Here is a 12682-nt window from a genome sequence, read left to right as displayed (position 1 = left end):
TAAGAACAGTATTGAAATCACCACCGACTATAATGTTTTTATCTTCGTTATCATTTATAAAGGATTGTAATGTTTCGTAAAATGTGGAATCATCTATGTTAGGGCCGTAAACGTTTATTAATGTTAATTGTGTTTCATGTATCTTGATATCTATACTTGCTTGTCTGCCAATTATTATTTCGTTAAAATTATCAACTGTGATCCCTATATTATTTTTTATCAGAAAGGCAATGCCTTGTTTATTAGTATATTGTCCACTAAGATAGATATCTCCGTCCCATTCATCTTTCAATATTTGTGCTAAAGTAGGTGTCAAGTGACTTTCTTGTAATAGGCATATACTATATTTTTGTTTGTCTAACCATTTGAAGATTTTTATGCGTTTATCTTTATTGTTTAGCCCCTTTACATTCAAAGCACATAATTTAATCATTTAAAGAGGTGTAGGGTGTAGGTTCTATTTTAAAACATGTCCACTTGGTTTCTATTATAATACCTAAGATGTCCATACAAACAAACAAAACAAAAAGAGAACAAAAATTAGGGATATAAAAAGATGAGTGTCCCATGGCAATGAATAAGTAGAAAAAAAAAGAATCACAACAATGAGAAAAAATAATTTAAAGAAAGAAAAAAATAAAAAGATAATCAAAATGAAACAATGTACAAAAGAAGGTTCAAGGTATGTAGATCCCAGTTGATGTGGTTTACAAGCACCCACTGAGTGATATATTTACATTAATAATACATGAATGTTACAACAAAAGAAAAGTGACCTTAAAAGAAAAATTAACATTTTCATCTTAATGGTCTTTAAGATAAAAATAAAACATCATCGTGTAAGACACAATTACGTATATACTGATTTATATTACAGGTTAGATGATAGTTTAAATTCTCAAACTAACTGCATACTCTCTTGATGAAGTATCATTTAAAAAAAATTAAACACATACAGACAGTACAAATGAGTTATTGGCGGAAAGATTTCTTCACATTGTCAATATGTCAATATGTAAATAAAATTAGTCAGTGTTAAGTTATCAAAATCAATTATTTCAGATAATATAGAATGCATTCTGGTAAGAATATAAATAAACTAACAAAGGACAACAAAAAAACAAGCAAGCAAAACAACACCACAAATCAGTGTCATGCAAAACGCAGATTTGACAAATACATCATAATAACATATAAGTTTTTCAAAAAGCATATTATACATATTTAAACGCGTATATAATACTTATAGACAGACATTTCCTCTTAATGGTCTTTAAAATAAAAACACCATCTAGTAGGCCGCAATTATGTATATATTGATTTATATTACGGGTTAGGTGATATTTTAAGTTCCCTACCTAACTACTTACTATCTTGATGAAAAATCTACAAAAATTTAAACATAAATTATAATAATGTATAATAACGTATTTTTAGAAAGATTTGTTCACATTGTTAATATGTAAATAAAATTAGTCAGTATTAAGTTATCTAAATCAGTTATTTAAGATAATAATTTTAAATTCCTAACTGCATACTATCTTGATGAAAATTCAAAATTCAAACACATACACGAAAATTTAAACATAAATTATAATAATGTATAATAACGTATTTTAGGAAGATTTGTTCACATTGTTAATATGTTAATAAAATTAGTCAGTATTAAGTTATCTAAATCAGTTATTTAAGATAATAATTTTAAATTCCTAGCTGCATACTATCTTGATGAAAATTCAAAATTCAAACACATACATACATTACAAATAATGTATTTGCAGAAAGATTTGTTCACCATGTTAATATGTAAATAAAATTAGTCAGTATTAAGCTATCTAATTCAATTATTTCAGATAATATAGAATGCATTCTGGTAAGGGTATAAACAAAGTAACAAAAAAAAACAGAAAATTTAAGCAAACAAAAAACACACCTCAAAAATCAGTGCCATGCAAAAAAAATAATTTGACAAATGTATAACAAAAATAAGTATATTATACATGTTTTAACGCATACATAATACTTATAGACAGACACCGACATCGTAAGTGAAACATAAATGATTTTTGTCCTATAATAAATCATGAATGCATGTATTGTTGCCGTTATTAAACTAAATGAAAAAACAATTGTAAAATTTTGAAAGAACTATGTAAAATGTGTATATGTTTTACAGTTAAGAAATAACTGGTTTTGGGTATATGTTTTACAGTTAAGAAATAACTGGTTTTGGGTACGAATATACCTTAATATCATCGATTTTCCAAGTTACAAGATTCATAAACATTGACGTGTTTACTTGTATTTCGTAACGGTGACCTACATTCTTGTTAATGATGCCCATGCTTTTCAGTGTAAAACTGCATTTCTCACATTCATGTCAATTGTCCTATACACAAGATGAGGGCTGTCTATAAAAACATGCTGTGTGTTATGTTATACTTGAAATGTGTACTACATCGCGTTTGCGATTTTTTAAACATATAATGTTCATTTGTAATTACATTACTTCTTAAAACTGTTAATTACAATTAAGTTTTTTCAAAGTGGGATGCCAATGAATTCTATACAAAAATTTACTCGAATAGGTGTGTATTTTGTAAACAGCCCTCTATTTGAAGAAACACTCCAATGAACATTATCCTACATTGTCCATGGAAAAATCATGCATGTAAACGCCATCATGCAAGTACCGGTAAACTTCTTAACAGCCAGTAACAAATAATGTAAACAAACAAATGCAAGAAAAAAAGATGTAGAATAGTATTAACTACAAAAGTGATTGAAATGTATTGTGAGACAGCATTGTTCCGTATGCGTTTGTATAAAATTTCAATATTGTTTTTGTGTGTGTTGCCTTTTTAATCCCCTTGTGTTTAAATATACATTGATAAAGACTATAAACTTGTTTATATTTGGGGTAGCCATTCAAATATTTTTACAGGCTATAATCACGGTTATAAGTAGGCCAATTTTAAAACAAATGCAAGAAAAAAAGGTGTAGAATAGCATTAACTACAAAAGTGATTGAAATGTATTGTGAGACATCATTGTTCCGTATGCGTTTGTATAAAATTTCAATATTGTTTTTATGTGTGTTGCTTTTTTAATCCCCTTGTGTTTAAATATACATCGATAAAGACTATATACTTGTTTATATTTGGGGTAGCCATTCAAATATTTTTACAGGCTATAATCACGGTTATAAGAAGGCCAATTTTAAATTGTATAGTCTGTTTCCTAAATGTATGTACATGTATACATATGATGATGTCATATAGTTCCTTTCATTGATAGTGATTTTAAAAGGTCATAATACGTTCTCATATATTCTGATAAGCAGACTTTTATAATAAATTGGATTATATAATACTACGTAAACCACAACATAAGACTAGTTATGAATGTTAAAGTAATCTGTAGATAGTCAATAGATGTCAGTTATTTCTCCATAGTAAACAACATACCATGTCTGTTTGTAATGTTTAAGTATATTCTAGCGATTTTGCGTGCCATTATGTCTGTACTGTCTGAAATCTTCTATGACACCACTCACATTGTCATAGATGTCGAATTTAATGCGTTCATCCGCGACAGTTTGCCCGTACACCGCCCCATTGAAATACCAGGCACTTTCGATGTCTGGATGAAGGTGGAGCCTGTTGATGAGCCCTTGATTGGGCTTGGTGACATCATCGACAAGTTTATATCCGCCATTCTTCATTGGTGCCCGTTTCCTCATTATAGCAGATTTTACTGAGTTATTTCTCAGTTTGATGAGCACTGGGCGGGTCTGTCCCTTCTTTGTTGGGATACGATGCATGGCTACTGTATCGATTGGCTGCAAGTCAACCTCGGTATGAGTTTTCAGGATCCCAATTACCGTTTTGGCCAGTGATTCATCATTTTCATCCCTGTTCTCTGGTATATTTAATATTTTTATGTTGTTCTTTCTGGAATATTGTTCATTATAGTTAGCCTTTTTACTTGCCGTTCTGCTGATTTCGTCTGTCTTGTCTATTTGTTCCTGAAGTGACTTCAGATTTGTTTTGTTATTGTTTTCCAATTTTTGCAATGTATCTTTCAGACTTTTATTCTCAAAGTCTAAGGACTCTATTGTTGCTTGCATTTCTTTGTATTTTTCATTAACTAGTTGATCGATCTTTTTGTTCATGTTTTGTTCAATTTTATGCATTACGCTAGTGACTGTGTTGGTGATAAGTTGTTCAACTTCATCTTTACGAAGCATACTCTTGAGATCTTCCCTCAAGCTTGATATGCCATCAGTCATTGCTTGAAGTTGCATATGTATGGAATTGAGTTCATCCATGCTTGAATTGCTATTGTCACTAGTATCTGGCCTATATTTCTTGACAGCCGGTTTTGTTTGAGGTTTTTCTCCTGTGAAGTTAAGCTTAAGCTGTTTTTTTGTTGTATTATTGCTCATTGTGCTTATGAACAATTACAGTTATCTTCTCCAGTGTTTTTCAGATGACACATCTAATAGTAAATACTCAGAGCTGACACAGTTATAATCCTTATAATCCTTATAATGCCCATTGAGAGTCCATGCACAGGGGTTTTCTCAAATGCATGTGTTTTACAAGTTAAACACCTATCACACCTATCACACACAAATATGCAAAATCCTTTGTTGAATTCTTTGTTATAAACATTTCCAAATTGCTTTTTATCACATTACAATTCCTGGATGTCACTTTGTCACAACATTCAAAACACAATTATGAACATGTTGTACTATAAATTCTCACTTTTTTATCACTATAAACATGTATTTTAATGTAAATTTTGGAGAGCAAAATTATCTACACATCTCTCCAGCGATGACCTTGACCTTCTTTTTTTAATAGCTATTTAACTATTAATCCAATAGTTGATGACATCGCTTTTAAAATCAATTTTATTTGGGTCTGAAGTAAACAAATATTCCACTTAACTGACTGTTAACATTTTGAGCAACCAGGCCCAAAAGTTCCTATCAAATACAATGGTTGATGACTTATCAATTGTGACCCACCTCTGTGACTTTGGCCTTGGTCAGGCTGTTTATGCCTACTTCAAGAAATAACATATCAGTTATGTGTGGCCCACCTGTCCTCTGTTACTTGCCTTTACCAGACTGGTTACCCACATCTGTTACTTTGGCCTTTATCAGACTGGTTACCCACCTCTGTTACTTTGGCCTTTACCACTGGTTACCCATCTCTGTTACTTTGGCATTTACCAGACTGGTTACCTACCTCTGTTACTTTGGCCTTTGCCAGACTGGTTACCCACCTCTTTTACTTTGGCCTTTACCAGACTGGTTACCTACCTATGTTACTTTGGCCTTTGCCAGACTGGTTACCCACCTCTTTTACTTCGGCCTTTACCAGACTGGTTACCCACCTCTGTTACTTTGGCCTTTGCCAAGCTGGTTATGCCCCCTTCCAGGTTGCTCTGTAGCTTCATCTTCTTTGCAGCTGGTTCCACAGAATCCCCACTTAAACAATGATACATAAAGAACATGAGCCATGCTCTGGAAATACTAGGCTTAATGCATGAACAAAGTGTTGTCCCTGATCAGCATGGCAGTCTGCATAGGCCAGGAAATACAAGGCTTAATGCATGAACAAAGTGTTGTCCCTGATTAGCATGGCAGTCTGCATAGGCCAGGAAATACTAGGCTTAATGCATGAACAAAGTGTTGTCCCTGATTAGCATGGCAGTCTGCATAGGCAAGGAAATACTAGGCTTAATGCATGAACAAAGTGTTGTCCCTGATTAGCATGGCAGTCTGCATAGGCCAGGAAATACAAGGCTTAATGCATGAACAAAGTGTTGTCCCTTGTTAGCATGGCAGTCTGCATAGGCCAGGAAATACTAGGCTTAATGCATGAACAAAGTGTTGTCCCTGATTAGCATGGCAGTCTGCATAGGCCAGGAAATACAAGGCTTAATACATGAACAAAGTGTTGTCCCTGATTAGCATGGCAGTCTGCATAGGCCAGGAAATACTAGGCTTAATGCATGAACAAAGTGTTGTCCCTGATTAGCATGGCAGTCTGCATAGGCCAGGAAATACTAGGCTTAATGCATGAACAAAGTGTTATCCCTGATTAGCATGGCAGTCTGCATAGGCCAGGAAATACTAGGCTTAATGCATGAACAAAGTGTTGTCCCTGATTAGCATGGCAGTCTGCATAGGCCAGGAAATACTAGGCTTAATGCATGAACAAAGTGTTGTCCCTGATTAGCATGGCAGTCTGCATAGGCCAGAAAATACTAGGCTTAATGCATGAACAAAGTGTTGTCCCTGATTAGCATGGCAGTCTGCATAGGCCAGGAAATACTAGGCTTAATGCATGAACAAAGTGTTGTCCCTGATTAGCATGGCAGTCTGCATAGGCCAGGAAATACTAGGCTTAATGCATGAACAAAGTGTTGTCCCTGATTAGCATGGCACTCTGCATAGGCCAGGAAATACAAGGCTTAATGCATGAACAAAGTGTTGTCCCTGATTAGCATGGCAGTCTGCATAGGCCAGGAAATACTAGGCTTAATGCATGAACAAAGTGTTGTCCCTGATTAGCATGGCAGTCTGCATAGGCCAGGCCAATTGGGGACGAAAATTTAAACTTATGAAATTTTTCATTTAAAGAAAGTCTACTATTGGGGAATATCCTGTTTAGATGAAAAGTTTCGTCCCTGATTAGCTTGGAGGAATGCACAGGCTAATCTGTGACAACACTTTAGGAACATGCATTAAGCCCAGTTTTCTCAGAGGGCAGCTTGTATATTGCACATTGAAGTTTAACCTATCATACCACATAAATTTTGTGTTTTCTTACCTAATTCTCTAAAAAGTTACAACTACATGCCTTTTCACCAAAATACTGCATTCTGCTTGAATAGTTTCTTTTCTATGATCCGTATTGAATAAAAATCTATCATCTATCTAAAACCATCTTAATTATCGATTATTTTCATTTTTATTTTAAACTGTTTAAAATTGTGAATTATTGTTTTTAAGCCACTGATATCTCCCTAAATACCAAAGAAATGCATTCAATAAAGCACACACCTCCATAAAAACTTCAGTTATTTAGTTGAAACTGTTTTGTATTTAAAAATAAAAATAACTTGATGCCACTGGTCCCAAGTGCAATGCAAGGACGAGTGCATTAAAATTTACACTCATCCTGCAAATATGTGTGAAATAAAGAATGCAAAGGGTTGATATACCTAATAAAGTTTCCTATCTCACTGCTAAAATGCTTCTTACTCAGTTATTCATGCCAGCTGACAGCTGATCACAAAAGAAATGTTAAGCAGTGAAATAAGTTACTTTATTTATGAGGAAAACAACATAAATAAATGAAGACAAATACTTTTTTCTAATGCTCAAATGCTTTCCGGTTCGGACGTTTGAACATTGACCCTGCCCCCTTTAAAGAACGCTCGTACGTCAGACATTTTTCAAACGAAATTCAGACTGGTTTAAAACAGTACTTCGCGGTCAAATAATTCTTTAAAAATCAATTCTTACAGTCATAGTGAATGCAGTCGGATGGTTCCCTCTCACCATAGACACACAAAGTTTACACCAAAAAGCCAATATTTACTCGGGACACAGTTTCGCATAACAACACCCACCTGCTGTATGAAATTGAAATTAACAATTTTCGGTTCATATGGGTTCTACTTTTAGAATAGATATGCTTTAAGAAATTAATTTTATTTAATGAAAAAGAGTCTCACTGGTAACAAAATACATATTTTTACATAAGCTTTTTTTCACTCGGTCTGTTAATCAAGAGCTTTAGGGAAATTCACTCGTTCACGCGTTCTACTTTCGAAATAGATATGCTTAAAGAAAATGATTTTTTTTAATGAAAAAGAGTCTTACTGGTCAGCAAATACATATTTTTACATAAGCTTTTTTTCACTCGGTCTGTAGGACTAGGGCTTTTGGGAAATTCACACGTCCTTTCAAGATTTCACTCGTCAATACGAGCAGACAAGTGGAATTTTTGTCCCCTGATTAAAATGAACAAGAAAATCATTGATAAAGTACTAGCATTTTTACAACATTACATTATTCAATATTGGGTGACGGCTACTATCAGCATATGGCTAGCATGTCCTAAATATTGTTATTTTCAGCCAAATTGTGTTTTACAGCTTTTCTCTTACTAGCATCATGTAATGGAGGGTTGGAGGACAATATCCTGACACTCTCATATCTTTGCGAGCACCCAAACATTCATTTTCAAGACACAAAGTTCTTCCCAGTAAACAGACATGAAAGTGCTGCTAACCTCAAATGGATTTTGATGCAATAGATCACAGCTAAAAAATCAAATTTTAACCAATCTTACTTTTCTTTAAACAGTGCCTCTCCAGTCTGCTGCTCCTTCTTCTTCACCACTTCCAGCTTGAACTTCTCCCTCAGAGTCTTGAAGTTCCCTTGGCAGTTTGCCAGCACCTCCTCTGGGGGCCTCAGGTAGTTGGCAATCAGGGGAGACAACTCTGGCAGCTCACTGTCTGGATTCAAAGCCCTGTGTTGCAAGCACTGAAGGGTAGTAATAGCCCGAGTTAAAGGCCCTGTGTTGCAAACACTGAAGGGAAATAACACACTTGATAACAAAAATGAGAAAATTTACCTTAGAATTTGATTACATAGTTGGGGACTCATCTTACTACATCGAACTTCCTAAAGATTATCTCTAAATTTTTCACAAATTACTAAATATAAATTTGGATAAAGACAGCTAAAAATAACAGTATACAAAATATTATTTTAATTATTTATTTAATAAATTGTTAAGCTTACCTAAATATATTTGTATCCAAATATGTAAATAAAATATGCCTTTTATGATATAAGACACAAGAAACAAATAGTAATTAGACTATTAATTAGACTATTCAAAACAGCGTTGATCTGATAGTAAATATATTTAATGACATCTTGTAACAAGGGATGTGTTTGTCAGAAACACAATGCCCCCTATTGTGCTGCTTTGAAGCCATAAATTTGACCTTTGACCTTGAAGGATGACCTTGACCTTCACCTTTCACCACTCAAAATGTGCAGCTCCTTGAGATACACATGCATGCCAAATATCAAGTTGCTATCTTCAATATTGCAAAAGTTATGAAGGAGGTTAAAGTTTTGGTTAAAGTTTTTGAATTTGTTTTTTTGACCTTGAAGGATGACCTTGACCTTTCACCACTCAAAATGTGCAGCTCCATGAGATACACATGCATGCCAAATATCAAGTTGCTATCTTGAATATTGCAAAAGTTATGACCAAGGTTAAAGTTTTGGTTAAAGTTTTGGGACACACACACACACACACACACACACACATACACACACATACAATGACAGACAGGCCAAAAACAATATACCCTTGATCTTTCGATCCGGGGGCATAAAAAAACTAAAGCTTTGTCACAGACATGACAAATACCCCCACATGCCGCATTGACACAGAATATTTTGCATGTTGTCTTAAAAAAAAACAGCGGACAACATGCTGAATGATTAAAACGCACTAAGTGACCCCGTGACCTTGTTTCTGACCCGGCATGACCCATATTCTACCTTGACCTAGACATCATCTAGATACAACATCTTACCAAGTTTGGTGAAGATCGGATGAAAACAACTTGAATTAGAGAGGGGACACATACTTTGGACCGACCGACCAACCGACAGACCGACCAACAGACAGACAAGCTCACTTTTATATACCTCCCTAAACTTCGTTTGTTGGGGCATAATTAAATCTTTAACAAGGCCCTTTAACACCTAATACTGTAATACACGAAGCTTGCTGCATACATCTAGCTTTCATGTGCTTGAAATACCTGACTGACATTTGGTCTGCCAAAAATATTGCGTAGATTTTCTAAATAAGGGGGTTCAGACCATTACTGTAAAGTAATGCAGTAAACTGACATGAGGATAAAAGCTTTGCTGTAACAAGGATTTGAAAGTAAAGCACACATGGAATTTGTATAGCCCATTACTGACTATGACCTGGGAAAACCACCAGACTTTGGCATTCCTCAGGCTAAGACAACATGTTTTAAGCACAGACTGCATACATCTCACCCAAGCACCTACTTCTATGGGTTTAAATAATGTGCTCTTTACACCATTCATTCTTCAAACACAGAAACGTAGCCGTGACGTAATAAGTATCGTGTCAGCCTAGCAACCCGGAAGTCATGAGTTTGTTCCCATTGCCGTAGCATTCTTTACATGTCCAAATAAGATAGCATGTACTGGTTCTACCCAGGTTACAGACTAGAGAGCATGTCAATAAGCTTGGCTTTCAATGCAATCAAGCTGAAATAAATGGATTTAAACCACATTCAGAAATAACACGTTGACATGCATGAAGTTCAGACTGGACAATTCCACCTTACACAAGTGCTGGAAGTGTGGGTTAAAGTTCAACTCTACCTTATACAAGCGCTGGAAGTGTGTGTTTAAGTTCAACTCTACCTGATGCAAGAGCTGGAAGTGTGTGTTTAAGTTCAACTCTACCTTATACAAGCACTGAAAGTGTGTGTTTAAGTTCAACTCTACCTTATACAAGCGCTGGAAGTGTGTGTTTAAGATCAACTCTACCCGATGCAAAGGCTGAAAGTGTGGGTTTAAGTTCAACTCTACCTTATACAAGCACTGGAAGTGTGGGTTTAAGTTCTACTCTACCTGATGCAAGCGGTGGAAGTGCGGGTTTAAGGTCAACTTTACCTGAAACAAGCGCTGGAAATGTGGGTTAAAGGTAAACTTTGGTTTCAAGACTTCGCAGGGTTCTCCGTCTTCGTCTCTGAAAATGATCAAGCTACAAATATCAAAACAGCAATCAGGAACTCTCTTCATGGTGACTTCAAACACCCTTTACACTTTCTTTTATACTGTAACTCATGCAGGTAGACTCACATACCAAAATTAGGTAAATATCTCAAAGCGTTAAGGAAAAAAGTCCAGAAACAGAGTAAAGGACGAAGTGACAGTCTGACTACTATACTGACTACCCCTACCAAGGGCATTAAAATAAAAACTGAAACAACCCTTTGTTTTTCTTCAAATTTTGAAGAATAAGGGATTGGGGCTTGGAGTGTATAGTCGGATTTCCATTATTTTTGTATGATGATAAATAGTTTTAGAGCATAAGAAAAATGTCTAAACCCTGTCTGTCTCAGAAGAAAAGTGAACATGGCTTTATGAAGCCAGCTTAAAACCAGAAAAGCCTGTGAGTCACCTGCTGGCTGTTCAGGTTTGAATACTATTTGTTGCTCTTCAGCATCTTATGGCTTACAAGAGCTGTCACCATAGGATGACTTATGCCCCCTATAAACGCTTCGTAGAAGTTATGAGCTTTTTTTAGAAACCTAAACACAGATTTCGAAACCTAAACGCGGACCCTAAGTTCAAGGTCAAGGTCACAGGGGTCAAAATTTGTGTGCATATGGAAAGGCCTTGTCCATATGCACATGCATGCCAAATGTGAAACTGCTATCTGAAGCGACATAGAAGTTATGAGCATTTTTCGAAATCTAAACCCAAAGTGTGACGGACAGACGTATGGACAGTCTGATCACTATATGACCTCCTTCGAGGGCATGAAAATGTCTAAGAATATCAAGATAAATCAGAAAGCCACATAAAGTAGAGAGCAAACACCATGCTTAATCCTTGAAATGCACTAAGTGACCCCTTGACCTAGTTTTTGACCCGGCATGACCCATATTTAAACTTATCTAGATATTGTCTTGGTACAACTTCTGACCAAGTTTGGTAAAGATCAGATGAAAACTACTTCAATTAGAGAGTGAACACCATGCTTAATCCTTGAAATGCACTAAGTGACCCCTTGACCTAGTTTTTGACCCAGCATGACCCATATTCGAACTTGACCTACATATTTTCTTGATACAACTTCTGACCAAGTTTGGTAAAGATCAGATGAAAACTACTTCAATTAGAGAGCGGACACCATGCTAAATCCTTGAAATGCACTAAGTGACCCCGCAACCTAGTTTTTGACCCGGCATGACCCATATTCGAACTTGACCTAGATATTGTCTAGATACAACTTCTGACCAAGTTTGGTAAAGATGGGATGAAAACCATTTGATTAGAGAGCGGACACGAAAGTGAGACAGACAGACAGCCAGACAGACAGACAGCCAGACAGACAGCCAGCCAGCCAGCCAGACAGACAGACAGACAGACAGACAGACAGACAGACAGACAGACAGACAGACAGACAGACAGACAGACAGACAGACAGACAGACAGACAGACTGACAGACAGACTGACTGACAGATGGACAGTGCGAAAACTATATACCCCCTTTTCCTCGAAAGGTGGCATAAAAATGAAGCATCTATAACTTGAATCTTTCCTTTAATTTAATTAGATTTTCTAAGAGACCACAAATGTGACAAAATTAGTATCTAAGAGGTAAAGTGGTAACCCTCTACCACTTAGATACCTATTTTGATGCATTTGTAGTCCCTTCAAAAGTTAAATGTAATTAAATACCTTTCTTACAATATTAAATTTTTAAAGGTTTCATTTCCAACCCTTAGTCACTGATTTGCAGCAAACAGAATAAAACCTGAACAGACTGTGAGTTACTCCCAGGCTGTTCA

At 35.5% G+C, this 12682-nt stretch overlaps 1 protein-coding gene across 2 annotated transcripts in view; it reads right to left on the bottom strand.

The window, feature by feature from the left end:
* LOC127858403 (X-ray repair cross-complementing protein 5-like) overlaps window positions 1-12682 on the bottom strand; it is a 54384-nt gene that overhangs the window by 14936 nt on the left and 26766 nt on the right. For both annotated transcript variants that reach the window (XM_052395540.1, XM_052395539.1), the window contains exons 14-16: window positions 10775-10850; window positions 8382-8575; window positions 5410-5503 (exon numbers count right to left, since the gene is read on the bottom strand). In XM_052395540.1, the coding sequence (XP_052251500.1) occupies window positions 5410-5503; window positions 8382-8575; window positions 10775-10850 (364 nt within the window). The remainder of the gene's footprint in view (window positions 1-5409; window positions 5504-8381; window positions 8576-10774; window positions 10851-12682) is intronic.

This window comes from Dreissena polymorpha, chromosome 14, assembly GCF_020536995.1.
Source record: "Dreissena polymorpha isolate Duluth1 chromosome 14, UMN_Dpol_1.0, whole genome shotgun sequence".
Lineage (NCBI taxonomy): Eukaryota > Metazoa > Mollusca > Bivalvia > Myida > Dreissenidae > Dreissena > Dreissena polymorpha.
Note: the sequence above shows the minus strand (reverse complement) of the source record. Positions and strands in the feature narration are given on the sequence as shown.